The sequence below is a fragment of the Equus asinus genome, chromosome 16 (assembly GCF_041296235.1).
Source record: "Equus asinus isolate D_3611 breed Donkey chromosome 16, EquAss-T2T_v2, whole genome shotgun sequence".
Lineage (NCBI taxonomy): Eukaryota > Metazoa > Chordata > Mammalia > Perissodactyla > Equidae > Equus > Equus asinus.
In genome coordinates, this window is record NC_091805.1 from 46,398,876 (window position 1) to 46,416,497 (window position 17,622).

The 17,622-nt window shown below is 39.3% G+C and overlaps 1 protein-coding gene across 1 annotated transcript; it reads right to left on the reverse strand.

Moving 5' to 3' along the window:
* Positions 1–2,652: 2,652 nt before the first annotated feature.
* On the reverse strand, positions 2,653–17,266 carry BCAS2 (BCAS2 pre-mRNA processing factor). The gene is made up of 7 exons (XM_044748967.2): positions 17,103–17,266; positions 16,902–16,994; positions 14,079–14,149; positions 8,995–9,156; positions 5,238–5,288; positions 4,531–4,611; positions 2,653–3,171 (listed from the first exon to the last, which is right to left on the reverse strand). The coding sequence occupies exons 1-7, from the start codon at positions 17,193–17,195 to the stop codon at positions 3,045–3,047; spliced, it is 678 nt and encodes a 225-aa protein (XP_044604902.1). The 5' UTR covers positions 17,196–17,266; the 3' UTR covers positions 2,653–3,044.
* Between the last annotated feature and the right edge of the window lie 356 nt (positions 17,267–17,622).

Sequence of the window (17,622 nt, forward strand, 5' to 3'; positions counted from 1 at the left end):
AAATTTATTATAGTAGTCCAATGTGGTGACTTGCTGGGCTTGCCATTCCTGGACCCGAAATGCTCCATGATTTCCACAATATTCAAGCCCTCTTTTGGCTTGCCAAAGACCACAGGTTTTCCATCCAACCACTCAGTCTGGCAGTACAGATGAAAAACTGGGAATAGGCTTCTTAATTCAACAAAGATATAGCTCAGCTAAGGCTGAATCTGGTTGGGGAGAAGGGAGAGAGTGGATAGAGGGTGTTGGGAATTGATGTGACAGAAGAGTCATGTCTACTGGGGGAGGGACCATTCTCGCATTACAGACCCCCTTGAGAAGCTGATATAAATTCTACTAAAAATACACGCACACATGCAAAATCTCACACGATTTGAAGTTCATGATATCCTTGAAGCCACTCATAGATCTCTAGCCAGTTAAGAATATTTAGTGCACAAACTTTCAGGTATTTAGTCACATGAGGGAAAGTTACTTCCTTTTGTATATAAATTCCTATGAAAGTTTAGAAAGTGAGAAGTAAAAATGGGGGAGGAGAGGAGAAGGATGCTGTTTCCAGAAAGCCATAACATAGAAAAATCCTAAATCACGCTAGTACTTTTTCCCTTGAGTGTGGATAACTTTCAAAAGTCTATTATCAACCCCAGTCTTAAACAAAAAAATCTGTTAAGAGAAAACTAAAATGTAATTTTTCCCCCTTTCATCATAAAGAAATATGTAGCAAGGATTATCCTCAACAGTGTTAACATACTATTGAACTTCCCCCAGGATTTAGACCATTGGAATGCATTTTGGATGCCAATTCTAAATCTTCAAAGACTTTTTAACTTCATCACCTTTTTTGACAATGTTACCTAAGCATTTAATACATTTCTCTAGTTTATTTTCCTCTGTAATTGAGCAGTCAGTCAACAGCTCAAGACCATTGAGCTTCCATCTGAGGTTAAAGATTTGTCAGTTTCAGCATATCTCATATATCCATTTCCAAGTGATTTTTACTTAAAAAAGGGCAATACAGAAAATATTCAATAAATTATAAATTCTGTTATACAAAAGATGGGCAAAACTGAACTGCTGGATGGCATCAGCTCCACCTGACAGTAATGTGAAATATTTGTCAGCTCATGTATGAAACTCCACACTTAATGTGTAGAGAGGGCATGAGTGTCAAAATACACAAAATTTTAAAACGATATTTTTTTTTCCTGACAAATCCTTTATTTCTCCACATTTCTTTCTTTATAGAATAATTTCATCATCAGGCTCTAGAAGAAGCTGCTTGGGTTCAAGTTCCTCAGCATTATTTTGAAGCAAAGCCCAAACATCAGCGTCAATTTATCCACAAATACTTCATTATATACCTTTAAAGATAAGGGAGACTTTTCCAAACGCAGCCATCATGTCATTCATTATCATATCTAAAATATTAACAATCCCTTAATATCATCAAATAAGTAGTGTTCAAATGTCTGATTGTCTCGTACATTTGGACAAGATTGGCATAAGACTTGTACAAACTAAACACTGAGTTTAGTTTGAATCAGGATTCAAATAAGAATCAGAGATTGTAGTCGACTGTGTTTAAGACGATTTTTAAAAAATCATAAATAGGGTCACATCACACAAATTGTTCTGTAACCTGTTTTCCTAAACATGTACCTTCAAAAGCACTGACCCGTGATGTCATATGTCAATCATATCTCAAAAACAAACACAAAAAAAGCACTGACCAGGGCCGGCCCCGTGGCTGAGTGGTTAAGCTTGCAAGCTCCACTGCAGGCTGCCCAGTGTTTCATTGGTTCGTATCCTGGGTGCAGACATGGCACCGCTCATTGAGCCACGCTGAGGCGGCATCCCACATGCCACAACTAAGAATATACAACTATGTACTGGGGGGCTTTGGAGAGTAAAAGGAAAAAAATAAAATCTTTAAAACAAAAAAACAACGCACTGACCATTATTATTATAGGTTTAAAAAATTCTAGGTTTAATTTGTATTATTAATGCTAAACATTTTTTTTTCTGGCGGAGTATTCACCTCTCAATTTGTAAAAGGTCTTTGTGTATAAAGACTATTCTTTAACGAGTTGCAAATATATCTTCTGATTTGGGTAGGAATCTTTTGTATTTTTTAATTCCTTACAAGTAGAGGCGTAAGAACACAACTCTGGCGCTACACTACTGGGTTCAAAACCTGGATGACACTTTGAAGCGATAAAACTGTGGCAGGTTAATCAGCGCCTGTTAGATGTAAGTGCATGGACAACAGTAACTACTTCCTAAGGTTTTGTGAGGATCAAATGATTTTTTTATTCATATAAGTTTAGTTCATCTACCTAAAGTACTTAGAACAGTGCTCAGCGCAGATTAAGCTTTACGCAACTGTTACCTATGATTATGACGACGTATATGGAGTGACTGTATTTCTGCAGTCTTGTTTGGTAATCAAGAATTTGTTGGGGCTGGCCCCAGGTGTAGCAGTTAAGTTCGGTGCACTCGGCTTCAGTGGGCTGGATTTGCGGATTTGGATCCCGGGCATGGACTTACACCACTTGTCAGCCATACGTGGTGTCAACCCATATACAAAATAGAGAGAGACTGGCACAAATGTTAGCTCAGGGCGAATCTTCCTCAACAAGAACACAAAAGAAGTTGTTTAGAACTACTTCTTTATTTGAAAAATACACAAACCAAAAGTTTCCAACTTCTCGTACATGTCGAAAACTTTGAATAAAGATCTCTTGGATATAAAATATGGTCTAAATGCCTCAAAATTAATTCTATGATATGATATGATTCTAAAATCATACATATTTTGAAAGCCTGAAGTTTTTTTAATGGCAAAAAAACAGTACCACTAAGTTGAAATTTTTTATTTTGCTAAAATGTATGAACAGAACATAACAGTCCACATTTTATGGTTTCCAAACATTTCACCAGTGATGATTTCCATAAGATGCTGTTGTCCTTAATAGTTCAGATGCCTGATCTTCTGTGAAAGCCCAACTTGCCTTCCCTTCTACCCATCAAATTAATTTGTCTTTTCAGAAGTCTTGCCGGATATTTTCTTTGTTTGCCTCTCCATGTTGCTGCTTAATTTGAAAGATTTCATTTTCTAACTGCACAATAGTCCTTTCAATCTCATAATTCTTACTGACGAGGGATACCCAACTAGAAAAAAAAAAAAAGGAAAAATTACTCAATGTAAAATTTCTCTTAGAAGATTTTATCTTATATACATTTTCAGCCAGGACATAATGGTAACCTTCACTTTTAACTTTCCATTTAAGAAAACTGAGGCATAATTGGGGGAAAGTAAGTAAAGGGTACATGGGACCTTTCTATTATTTCTTGTAATTGCTTGAGAATCTACAATTATCTCAAAATAAAAAGTTTAATCAAAAAAACCAAGCAAATTGTAAAGAGTGGAAGAGACAGGAAAGAGTAATGGAAGATATTATTTAATTGAATTAATAGAAAAAGAGGGAAAATAGGGCAGAGACAATAGTTAAAGAAAAATGGTGGAGGGAGCTGGCCCTGTGGCCAAGCAGTTAAGTTTGCACACTCTGCTTTGGCGGCCCAGGGTTTTGCCGGTTCCGATCCTGGGTGCTGACATGGCACTGCTCATCAGGCCACGCTGAGGTAGCATCCCACATGCCACAACTAGAGGGACCCACAACTAGAATATACAACTATGTACCAGGGGGATTTGGGGAGAAAAAAGCAGAGGTGGGGGGGAAAGGAGATTGGCAACAGTTGTTAGCTCAGGTGCCAATCTTTTAAAAAAAAAAAAAAGAAAAGAAAAATGGAGAAATTTCTGCAACTGATAAGAAAAATACTATAGACTTTAAGGAGCCTTCCCCTTCCTCCACAAAAAAATCTCCAGGACAAATGAAAACACCCATGTATATTCAGAAGATAAGAGCTTGAAGAAAAATGTGAGAAAATGCATTATAGATTGATAGCATGGGAAACATGGAGGTGGAAAGGAAGGTGGAATAAGAAGAATGATATGGGTGATGAGAGAGGGAAGGTAGAGAAATAGCAAAGCAAAAAAGAAAAGAGAAATGACACAAAAATTCATGATTATATTTAGGTATTTGTATAAACTTATTTGCGTACATGAAGAACATTTTAAAAATAAAATATATAAACAAAGGGGAAAAAAACTGGGACACAAATTATCAAGAAAGTATGGAATCTCCCTCCTGCAAGAGTTAAAAAATAGACTTTTTTTTTCCTTTTAAAAAGGAATATAGGCAGAATCCTATTCAGAAGAGAAACAGTGGACTGAAAACAGGGCGCTCTAAAACCAGAATCAATTAGCAGCGGTTCAAGTTTCGCTGATAACTCTCTTACTGCCTTCCAAGCCCACATGTCAGAAAGAGGCAGGGCAATGAAGAGCAGGACTCAGAAAACAGCCTTCTTTGACACTTGTGGCATTTGAATACTGTTTAAATCATACTGTTGAATCTTGACCTTAAAAAGTGCTAAACAATTTAAAAGATAATGGAATTGTAAATAACTCACGTTGACTCCATTTCTCTTAATTTAGATCCAGCTGTGAGCTGCATGTTCTTTCGCTGCCAGTTTAAATCTTGATTATGTTTCCTGTAAAAAATTATTTATACAATGCACCTAGATTTTATAAGATTAAAATCAACAGAAAAATCTAAAATCAATATAATACATCTTTAATTCCTTGAGAACAAGAGATATATGCAGTCATAGAGTAATTCCAGGAATTAACATTCTTCTAATTATCTTTCAACTACAAATTTCATAAAACAAGCTCACTGTGAAAAATTAAACACGCACATAAACAGATTAAAAATTGCAAGCCCCTCCTCCCACGTGCTGCTGCTTCTCCTTACTAACTGCGGCTTAGTTTTGGGAGGTGTCGTTCCAGACTCTTTCCTACACCACGTGCATATAGAGATTAGTTTTTTCACATAAATGAGATTATACATATTATTCTTCAACTTTTCCCTCTTCTAAAAGTGCCTTTTCAATGTCTGCACTTACAAATTGCAAACGACCTGGTAGAGATGTTTTCAGACCTCAGGTCATTTCTCCCCAACTCAAGTAAGGCAAACCCAACAAGAGATGCTGGATAAAGCGTGGAGCAAGTGTTTACTCTCATATGACTATAAAACAGTGGTTCCTTTTTTGTCTCACTCTATTTATCAAGGGTTCACCTAAACTTTATTCTAAAATAAGAGGAAAATACAATTTACCTTAACTTCTGGAGCTCTTTCTGTGCATGTTCAATCATATGAACTAGATTTCTAAGGAAGGAAAAGAGGAAAGTCAAATTAAGTACATTAAAATCTACCAGAACCAAGTAAAAGTGAACTATCTAGTTGATACAAGGTCAAGTTTTTCTGCTAAAAAGAGTTAATTTTATTGAGCTCTCTGTGCCAAAAACAATGGTAGACACTCTATAAACATTAGCTAACTTAATTCTCGGAGGTAGGTGTGATTATTCCTATTTCACATGTGAGGAAACTAAGCTTAGACAGATTCAGTAACTTGGTCAAGGTAACATAGTCCGAACTGAATTCTATTTCAGGTCTTTAAAACCCTCGAGCCCAAGCAGTTTACTGATACTCTGATTTTGTGTACTTACGTCACTTCTTAAACTGTCATCACTTCTTTTCCATGGAAAATATCTGATATGAGTACACTCATTTAAATCCTTTTCATCTCTATGTTTCTATATCTACATTTATCTTGTTATTGTCCCCTTCCTGTCCACTGCTAACTAGAGAGAGAAGAAAACAAAACTGTTGTGGAAGGTTGGGATTCAGATTCAAGTCCAAGTCAGTCTAACTAGCACAGGGGGGAAGTTGAGTGACACAGAGTATACCATGTGATTATTATTAGAGAAGTGATTCAAGGGTTGATTTCAATCTCTCTTTTTCTTTTTTGCCGAGGAAGATGAGCCCTGAGCTAACATCTGTGCCAATCTTCCGCCACTTTATATCTGCGTCACTGCCACAGCATGGCTGACGAGTGGTACAGGTTCACAGCCAGGATCCAAACCCACGAACCTGGATTGCTGAAGCGGAGTGTGCCACACTTAACCACAATGCCACGGGGCAGGCCCCCTCCTTTTAAAAATATACATATAAAAAATAAATAACAGCTTTACTGATTTCCTCTAAGGCAGCAGAGAATCACCTGTAGGGTACATTTCAATCACACTGGCCCTACCATGATCTCACTCTAGATCCAAAATCATTTCCTGACTTTTGTGACTCAAATTTCCTGCTGCTCGCCTGAGGTTTTTCTCCTATCTTTACTGACTGATTTCTTCACTAACTGCAATTCTCTCTAGATTTGGTCTTCTTCACACAGCTGTGCCTCTCCAAGCTTTCCTTCAGCTCTTCTCACTTTCCTTGACTTCAGCAATCACTCTATGCTGAGGTTAACCAAGCTTAGTACTCTATTCCTGACCTCTGACCATCAACAGGGAGCTTTTCTTCGCATTACCTCTTCCTGAAAGCCCAATTTATTTGTTGTCTTCTCCCTTCTTCCACCCTTCCCCTTAAGTATACAGGTCCCTCCTAAGTATTCTGAACATTTTTCTATTAAAACTTACTGCATTGTATAATGGGAATCAGAAGTCTTGGGTTCTAGTCCACACTCTGCCCTAAACAGCTGTGTCCTTGGATGAGTCATTTGACATCACTGGGGCTGAGCCTATTTATTGTAAAATGGGGGGCTGACCCTGAAGGTTTCCCCTAAGTTCTAAGTACAGAATTTTCTCCTTATTAACAAAATACAAGACTGTACTATTTATTTATTTGTTTTTACTGAAGATGATTTGCCCTGAGCTAACATCTGCTGCCAATCTTCCTCTTTTTGTATGTGAGCTGCCATCACAGCGTGGCCACCGAGAGACAAGTGGTATAGGTCTGCGCCTGGGGACTGAACCTGGGCTGCCAAAGCAGAGGGCACTGAACCCAACTGCTAGGCCACCAGGGCTGGTCCAGGACTGTACTATTTTCTTAGCAGTCCTGCACCAAGACTTGCTTAGAACTAAAAGGTTTCTGCCCAGCATGATTGACACTCTCAAATTCTTTCATGAGGAAAGAAAACTTACTTTGATGAGAAATAGTAACCCTCCTCTGGAGAAGCATCCATTGGGCCCGAAGGAGGCAAAACATGCTCAGGGGACAAAATATGCCATTCCAGGAGGAGGTGAAACATGAGTAAAGGCCCAGAGGCAGGGTACATGATAATTATCTGAGAGAGGACTAGTCTGGCTGGAGTGAAAGCCTAAAACTGAGGTATAGCCTTTTGCCTTGAATACCATGTTGAATAGTCTGGACCTTATCTTGCAGGAAATGGGGAATTATTAAAGGTTTCTAGGCAAGTTGAAAGCAATTTATTTTTTTCCCCTGCGTCCATGTTCTCCTCCATTCCTGGCATGTTCCTGCTCTCCTCTAAACATCTAAATCTCACCCCTTTTTAATAACCCTAATTCTGAATGTCCCTTCTCTGGATCTCCGTAGTTTACAGACCACAGCACACAATGCAGCACTTGCCCCCAGGCTGCCAAAAATGGACTACTAGTTATTCGGCATAGAATATCTTGTCTCTTCAACTAGATAAAGCTTCTTGAGGACAAGGAACACATTTTTCCACTTTGTGAAATACCGACATTTTCTTTGCTTGATCTGTCTCTTAAATTTCTTAATTGCTCTGACCCCATTTTTCCTTTATCCCCCTTGCAACATATTCACAAAAGAAACTGAACTGTTTGTTCTACTGTTTCCCAGATTCTAGATTTTGCCCACTAGATCCTTAGGCGACCATACAAATTTAAAACATAATTCTGAAAATTTGAGAAAAGGTATTTATCATTTGGTGATTTTGCTTTATTTCAGGAAACACACACTATTAACAGTTTTATGCACATACATGAGGTTCAATGGCCTTTTCTCCTTAAATAATTAACAGAGACTCGGGGGATTTTAGGGCTCAAAGGGGTCACAGAGACCATCTAACTACCGAATTTTACAAATAAGGAAATTGAACCCTGGACAGATAACAAAACATAAAGCTAAAGCTAATTATATGGAACAGAAATAGGAGCTCAGCGGCTTGTTTTGGCACTTTGTTTCTGGGGTTAATTCCCTACTTACAGTCAACTCTCATTTGCAGATTCCATATTTATAAATTTGCCTACTCACTCAAATTTATTTGTAACCCCAAAATCAATACTTGCTGTGTTTTGCGATCATTTGCAGACATGCTCAGAGCAGCAAAAAATTTGAGTTGCTGAATGAGCACATTCCCAGCTGAAGGAGTGGAACAAGGAGACGCTCTGCCTTCTTGTTTCAGGTCTCATACAGAGATAACCAAAGGATGGAGTTTAATTTCCAACTCTGGCAAGTTACTTAACACTTCTGAACTTTGTTTTCTCTTTTACAAAATAAAGAAAATAGTATGTGCCAGAATGAGTTGTTTCCACGATTTAAGATTATAATTCACGTGAGATGTGTGTGTGTGCGTATTATATACGTCTAGACACATGTGTACAGACACACATATCACACACATATTTCTCCCAGGAGAAATGGTAAAATACTTGCTAACAGTACAGTATTTGCTAATTCAGTATTCAAAGCCACTTTATAGAACAGAACATGCAACTAATGAGAACTGACTGTAGAAGCAATCCCCCACATTAATGATCACATTCTACCACGTCGGGATTTGTAAATCAGACCTCAGGACTCATTTTATTACAGTATTATACGATAAACATGCTAGTTAGGTTTAGGTCCCCTGAGTACTCTAAACCTTTGAGGTGGGTCTCACAGTGGTGGCCTTTCAAATGGGTTGTAGCTCTAGGACATGATTCCAGCTGAAAGTCCAGCTATACTATTTTTATCCCACTCCCTCTATCCTACTTCCCACATTTTAAAGAAATACCAATGCGGTGGGTGGGATGGGTTAAAAAACAAAAAAAAAGCTTCTTACTCATTATACACTTTCCAGGCGTTGCATCCATGCTGTGACATTAGTTCCAGATTCTCAATTCGAACTGCCTGATGCTCTAACTGGGCCATAGAATTATTTACACATTCTTGCCATGCAGTGATGTCATTTTTCTGACCCGAGGAAGGGGCTGGAAGTTCATATCTGAAATTAAACAATAATAAAACCACATATTCCTCCAAACTTTTATATCCCTCCTCCCAAGAGAACGCCTCACAGGTCTATGCACACTGTAAAAACTACAGAAGACTGAAGATAAGACATAGATCTTACAATAATAGGAAACCTATTTATCCTAAGAAACAATCAATTTACAAATGAGATTTAGCATCATTACGTATAGTAACAAAAAACTGTTCACTTAAATGTGAACTGATTCAGTTAGCTATGGTACAGGCATACCTCATTTTACTGAGCTTTGCTTTATTGTGATTCAGATACTGCGTTTTTCACAAATTGAAGGTTTGTGGCAATTCCGTGTCAAGCAGGTCTATCAGTGCTATTTTTCCAACTGCGTTTGTTCACCTTGTCTGTGTGTGTCACATTTTGGTAATTCTGGCAATATTTCAAACTTTCCCATTATTATTATATTCATTATGGTGATCTGTGAACAGTGATCTTTGATATTACTATTGCAATTGTTTTAGGGTGCCACAGATCGTGCCCATATAAGACGGCGAACTTAATCAATGTGTGTGTTCTGACTGCTCCACAGAGCACAACCACTCCTTTGTCTCTCTCCCTCTCCTTGGGCCTCTCTATTCCCTGAGACAAAATAATATTGAAATCAGACCAGTTAATAACCCTACAATGGCCTCTAAGTGTTCAAGTGAAAAGCAGACCCACACATCTCTCGCTTTAAATCAAAAGCTAGAAATGATTAAGCTTAGTGAGGAAGGCATGTCGAAAGCTGACACAAGCTGAGAGCTAGGCTTCTTGTGCCAAACACCTGGACAAGTTGCGAACGCAAAGGCAAGTTCTTAAGGGCAATTAAAAGTGCTACTCCAGTGAACACACAAATAAGAAAGTGAAACAGCCTTATTGCTGATATGGAGAAAGTTTTAGTGGTCTGGATAGAAGATCAAAGCAGCCATAACATTCCCTTAAGCCAAAGCCTAATACAGAGCAAGGTCCTAACTCTCTCCAATTCTATAAAGGCTGAGAGGTGAGGAAGCTGCAGAAGAAAAGTCTGAAGCTAGTGGAGGTTGGTTCATGAGGTTTAAGGAGTGAAGCTGTCTCCATAACATAAAAGTGTAAGGTGAAGAGGCCAGTGCCGACACAGAAGCTGCAGCACGTCATCCAGAAGATCTAGCTCAGACAATTAATGAAGGTGGGATACTGAACAACAGATTTTCAATGTAGACAAAACAGCCTTATATTGCAAGATGCCATCTAGGACTTCAACAGCTAGAGAGATGTCAACGCTTGGCTTCAAAGCTTCAAAGGACAGGCTGAGTCTCTTATTAGGGGCTAAAGCAGTCGGTGACTCTAAGTTGAAGCCAATGTTCATTTACCATTCCCCAAATACTAAGGCTCTAAAGAATTATGCTAATCTACTCTGCCTGTGCTCTACAAATGGAACAAGAAAGCCTGGATAACAGCACATTTGTTTACAACATGGTTTACTGAATATTTTAAGCCCACTGTTGAGACCTACTGCTCAGAAAAAAAAATTCCTTTCAAAATATTACTGCTGACAATGCACCTGGTCACCCAAGAGCTCTGACTGATGGAGACATACAAGATTAACGTTCTTTTCAAGCCTGCTAACACAACATCCATTCTGCAGCCCATGGATCAAGGAGTAATTTCAACTTTCGAGACTTAATATTTAAGAAATACATTTCGTAAGGATAGAGCTGCCATAGACAGTGATTCCTCTGATGGATGTGGACAAAGTAAATTGAAAACCTTCTGGAAAGGATTCACCATTCCAGATGCCATTAAGAACATTCATGATTCATGGGAAGAGGTCAAAATGTCAACATTAACAGGGCTTTGCAAGAAGTTGATTCCAGCCTTCGTGGTTGACTTTGAGGGGGGTTCAAGACTTCAGTAGAGGAAGTAACTGCAGATGTGGTGAAAATAACAAGAGAACTAGAATTAGAAGTGGGGCCTGAAGATATGACTGAATTGCTGCAATTTTATGATAAAACTTTAATGGGGGAGGAGTTGCTTCTTATTGATGAGCAAAGAAAAGTGGTTTCTTGAGATGGAATCTACTCCTGGTGAAGATTGTTGAAACGACAAAGGATTCAGAATATGACACAAACTTAGTTGATAAGGCAGCAGGAGGATCTGAGAGGACTGACTCCAATTTTGAAAGTAGTTCTACTGTGGGTAAAATGCCATCAAACAGCATTACATGCTACAGAGAAATCGTTCATGAAAGGAAGAATCAATCCATGTGGGAAACTTCATTGTTGTCTTATTTAAGAAACTGCCACAGCCACCCCAACCTTCAACCACCACCACCCTGATGAGTCAGCAGCCATCAACACAGATGCAAGACTGTCCACCAGCAAAAAGATTACGACTTGCTGAAGGCTCCAGTTGACGGTCAGCATTTTTAAGCAATAAAATATTTTTACATTAAGGTATGTAATTTTTTTTAGACATAATGCTATTACACATGTAACAGACTGAGTTTAGTGTAAATATAACTTTTACATGCACTGAGAAACAAAAAAAGTCATGTGATTTGCTTTACTGCGATATTCGCTTTATTGCAGTGGTTGAAACGAACCCACTATCTCTCTGAAGTGTGCTTAAAGGATTCTTATATTGGCTATTAAATGACATTACTGAAGAATACTTGGGCCAGCTCGGTGGCACAGCAGTTAAATTCACGCGTTCTGCTTCTCAGGCAGCTTGGGGTTTGCCGGTTCAGATGCGGGGTGTGGACACGGTACCACTGGGCAAACGCCATGCTGTGGTAGGCATCCCACGTATAAAATAGAGGAAGATGGGCATGGATGTTAGCTCAGAGCCAGTCTTCCTCAGCAAAAAGAGGAAGACTGGCAGCAGTTAGCTCAGGGCTGATCTTCGTCAAAAAAAAAAAAAAAAAAAGAATACTTAAAACATTAAGATGTTTGTAATATATTAAGGGGAAAAAATAGAATACAAAAAATTATGCTATAACTTTTATAAGACACACCTACATCCATACACCCTCCCACCCATACACCCACACTCCTCTGGAGAAAAAAAATGGGAAGGGATATAATATTTCTTTTGGACCTCACTCTTATTCTCTCACTGTATACTACCCAATCCTTAAACACTGCCGATATAGCCAGCAAATCCACTCTTCATAAATCTCAGTTCATTACTGAGTTACTAAAAACTAAGTTTTAATTTCCATTTTAACATTTTTTACTAGATACTGTAAAAACTCCAAATTATTCTTATGAAAACTTGAGCGATATGCAACTGGCATCAAGAAATAACGAACTGGGGCCGGACCCCTGGCTGAGTAGTTAAGTTTGCATGCTCCGCTTAGCTGGCCTGGGATTCAACAGTTCAGATCCCGGGTGTGGATCTACGCACCACCCATCAAGCCATGCTGTGGTGGCATCCCACATAGAAGAACTAGAAGGACCTACAACTAGGATATACAGCTATGTACTGGGGCTTTGGGGAGGAAAAAAAAGATGAGGAAGATTGGCAACAGATGTTAGCTCAGGGCCAGTCTTCCTCACAAAAAAGCATACCATCGGAAAACTATTAGAAATAATCAACAATTACAGCACGTTGCAGGGTACAAAATCAACTAACAAAAATCAGTTGCATTTCTATACTCTAATAACAAATTAACAGGAAGAGAACTCAAGAACACAACCCCATTTACAACTGCAACAAAAAGAATAAAATATCTTGGAACAAATTTAACCAAGGAGGTGAAAGACCTATTCAAAGAAAACTATAGGACATTACTGAAAGAAACTGATGATGACATAAAGAAATGGAAAGATATTCCATGCACACAGACTGGAACAATAAACATAGTTAAAATGTCCATACTACAGATTCAAAACAATCCCAATCAGAATCCCAATGACATACTTCAGAGAAATAGAACAAAGACTCCTAAAACTCATACAGGGCAACAAAAGACCGCGAATAGCTAAAGCAATCCTGAGAAAAAAGAACAAAGCTGGAGGCATCACAAGCCCTGACTTCAAAATATATTACAAAGCCATAGTAATCAAAACAGCATAGTACTGATACAAAAACAGGCACACAGATCAACGGAACAGAACTGAAAGCCCAGAAATAAAACCACACATCTACGGACAGCTAATCTTGGACAAAGGAGCTAAGAACATACAATGGAGAAAGGAAAGTCTCTTCAATAAATGAGGTTAGGAAAACTGGACAGCCACATGCAAAAGAATGAAAGACCATTATCTCATGCCATACACAAAAATTAACTCAAAAAGGATCCAAACCAGCGAAACTCCGGGCTGCCGAAGCAGAGCGCGTGAACTTAACCACTCCGCCACGGGGCCAGCCCCCTATTAAACATGTACTCCGTTACAATTTACCATTCCTTTATTGTTGGGTCTTAAAATATTTTCCATTAAAAAAAATTTTTTTTTAAAGATTGGCACCTGAGCTAACAACTCTTGCCAATCTTCTTCTTTTTTTTTTAATTCTTCTCCCCAAAGCCCCCCAGTATACAGTTGTAGATTCTAGTTGTGAGTGCCTCTGGTTGTGCTATGTGGGATGCTGCCTCATCGTGGCCTGATGAGCGGTGCCATGTCCGCACCCAGGATCCGAACTGGTGAAACCCTGGGCCGCCGAAGAGGAGTGTGCGAACTTAACCACTCGGCCTTGGGGCCGGCCCCTTAAATATGTTCCATTTTTAATTAATGGCACAAAGAATATCTCTGAACATTAACACAGGACTATTTGAACCACTATTACATGAGAAAACAAATATACAAAAACAGATAAAAATTTTTTTGTTTTTAACATTTATTTTAACATGGCTACAGCAGTTTTACTGGTAAATTAAAGTTAACAATGATTTAAACTCAGATGAACCCAGAAACAGGACTTACCGTTTCATACTGAGCAATTCAATCGGTTGTCGAGCAGCCAGTCTTTCAAATTCATTTCTCACTATGTCGGTCTGATATATGAATCAGAGAAAAACTTATTTCCAAACTCATATCAACAAATTGAAATTGACAATCACCAAATAGGTAGTGAATCTAACCTACTTATTTATACTTTATACGATCCATTGTAAAGAATCATTTCCCTTCCTCCAAGTCCTCTCTGGGATAAATGATCTCTAGGATCTGGAGAAAACACAGACAGACAGACAGACAGACAGACACACACACACACACACACACACCCCACATGTAAAGGGGCCCACAGAGAAAGGTATTAATCCTAGATCAGTGGCTCTCAGTCCCAGCTGCAAATGAGAATAAACTGGGAGCTCTGAAAACAATTCCAACCCCAGCCACATCTCACCCCTATCCCCCACTCCCATTTAATTATTCTGAAGTGGGGACTGGGCATGATTATAACTGTTGTTTTTAACCCACCAGTTGATTGTAAAGTGAAGCCAGTGTTGAGAACTAGAGATCTAAGTATTCACTGGGAGTAGGGGAAGAAAAGAGAGGACTTGAACTTAAAATAATTAGCTTTAGGGCTATGAGCCTCAACTTATACTTTCTTTCTGGTCATGGCTGCTATTTTCACATTTATTCATTGCAAAGAATTGAGAAGGGGGGAAGGGGCAAAAGGAACTGGTTCTGCTAGCTGCTCTAACAATTTTACCATTTTCAAAAAAATGTGGTGTAACTTAACTTCTTTAGGTCCAATGTTTTGGTCAATATCTTATTCCATTGGGTTCTGCAGATTTCCCCTCCCGACTATAAACAACTGCTCAAGTGAAATATTCATTTACAGCAATATCTTAGTTATCCCACATAATTTCAATTTTTCAAGGGCTTCAGCTATCTTAACAATTAGACTAAAGAGTAAGCAAAAAAGGCCTTCCAGAAGCCCACATTCTTTGTTTAAAAGTTTTACAGCAACCATCTCTTATTGGAGAAAGCCTTTTTTGGACTATGGCTGAGTTACAAGTAGCTCTAAGAACAGGTGATAATCTAGTTTCCTGCAGAAAACCAGGGCCTTCTAGCTAGAAGGCTATGCACAGAGACAAGACAAGGAGTAACAACTAACAATTAGATAAAAAACTATAAAAATGCACTACAAGCAGTCTTGAGCCATGTAACACAGGAGCCCTTACCTAACGCACATGGCCACTAAGTGACAGATCTGGAATTTCAACTTAACTCTCTTCGAAGACTGAGACAACACTGCTAGAGCTAAGTCATGAAAAGAGCTCTAGGTATGTCTGGCACACAGTAAGCATTCATTAAATAAAACTGCCTTAGAAGCTCTTCGTATATTCAACTGATAAATATTTAGGTGCCTACTGTGTGCCAGCCACTGTTGTAAGTGATGAAGATACAGTAGCGAAGAAGACAAAAAAGACCCCTGCCCATGGAGCAGTCTCATCTCACAGCCTTCCTCAACCATCCTATCTAAACAATCACCCAGTCACTCCAAATCACATCACTACTTTAATTCTCTGTATAGCTTTACTAATAAGCGGATATTCTGTGATTTATTTGTCTGTCTCCACACTCTAGAATATAAACTCCATGAATATGGACCTTGCCCAATATCTGGCATAGAAGAGCCCTTCATAAATAGTTGTTAAATGAATTAATGGAAGAACAGTTTCAAAGGCTGTTTGAACAGAGGTCTTAAGCAAATTAGTTAGCCTCTCTAAGCTAGTTTCCCCTTTAAAAAACTGGGACAAACATATATAGTTCACAGGGCTGTTTTTAGGACTGAGATAGTGAGCCCAGTACACTATTAACTTCTATTATAAAAAAAAATTAGTAACTTCAGTATACTAATTATAAAGATAGGAAGCATATGTTGTATTTAAGAGAGCTAAAAATGCCCAAACTGGTTAAAATATTTAAGTCTGTGACTGAATGCAGTTATCTGACACTTTCAGAAATCAATCTAATAAGGAAGCATTACTGTGCTCAGTTCTTACTGTGGTAACATCTACATCTGGGTAACAACATTTAGAAAAAGCACGGGAAAATATCATATCATAGGAACATCTCTCTCCTACTTACAATTTAACCAACATTTTTTTCATGTTACTTCAATATAAATACTGCGTTTTAATAACAGCATTCTTTCATAAATAAATGGTTACCTACGATGGGGGAAAAAGCCCAAACATGTAGGTACTGAAATGCTTAAGAGAATTCATTAATCTAGATACCTTACACTTAAGTTACTTGACTAGACCCTGAATAGTCTCTTGGGTACACTTCTGGGCTACATATTTAAATGGTGTATTACTTAGGTATGGTTTGTCTCGCCAGTCATTCACATACATCCGGTAAATACGTAGGCTTAGATACAACCTCCGCCCTCCAGTGGTTCTCAGAAGCTTAGGTAATCAGACGTACACATTAAAACACCCTAGATCACCTGTTTTAGAATGGACCTTAGAGTATAAAGGATCCCTTTGAGAACTGACGCAAGGAACCTATCTCGGGAAAACGTACAGATTAATTTTTGCATTGTTAGGCAGTTCACAGAGCCCCGGAAAGTCCTCCTTTAGGCGTCGGAGTAAGAACCCCAGCGGAGGCTATCTACCTAGCTGTTTTCAATGGACTGGTAATATCTATACAACAGGGCAAGGAATAGCTAAGGAAGCAATAGTTAAAGCTGGAATTCAAAATTCACTTATACGTGGCTAAGGCGCTCAATCCAAAATAAAGATTCACAGGATCCTGGTGCATATGCTGGGCTCAAGACATCACACTTACTTCAAAAGCAGAATAATCCGGGGCTGTCAGGTAGCTCAGGTAGTTCTTAGTAGGTCGGTATCTGCGAGTTTCCTCCTCCACCAGCGCCGCAGCCTAAGAACGAGAACAGGGCCAGGGTAGAGCCAGCAAATTGTAAGGGGCCTCTTCCAGCACTAAGGGCGAGCGAGCGCTGAGGCAGCAACACAGGCACCGCGAACTCACCGCTTCCCGCACCCCAGGCGCTTCATAACCTTGGTCAAAATACGGCAGCGCGTCCACCACAACCTCTCCGGCCACCAGACCCGTGCCCGCCATTCTCAGGTTCGCATGGGTTTTTTGAGTCTGCGCAAACTCTGGCCCAGTGAATTACGCCTGCGCCCAACACTGACGTAAGCCAGGACGCCTGCGCATTGGCTTTGGCACATGCTCAGTTGCTAATGATGAAGGCACGCTCGCCCAGGCGCTAGGAATTGCCCAGCCATTTTGTTTTGGTCGGACGTGACGTCACGTCTTGGTTTTCTCATGTCTGCGGAACGTCTCAATTTCTCGTCCCCGCTTGTTCACCTTTTTCCCTCCGACTGGCAGCAGTTGGGAGAGGAGCTGAGACTTTTGGTTTCCTCCTGGACGCTGCTATCTGGGAGGGGAATCCTTTAAAACTTTGGAGGGAACTGGCTGCAGGATTTGGCGCGGAGGGAGAAACTGGTTTCCCACTTCAGCTTACTCCCCTCACCTTCCGACTTCT

What these genes read in the sequence shown, in the direction of transcription:
- BCAS2 (XM_044748967.2), bottom strand. Translation starts at nt 17,195, where the DNA reads ATGGCGGGCACGGGTCTGGTGGCCGGAGAGGTTGTGGTGGACGCGCTG. An exon ending in GCCTGGAAAGTGTATAATGA is followed by an intron (nt 5,289 to 8,994) that starts GTAAGAAGCTTT and finishes TTCCTTCCTTAG; the next exon opens with AAATCTAGTTCATATGATTG. An exon ending in TTAAGAGAAATGGAGTCAAC is followed by an intron (nt 3,172 to 4,530) that starts GTGAGTTATTTA and finishes TTTTTTTTCTAG; the next exon opens with TTGGGTATCCCTCGTCAGTA.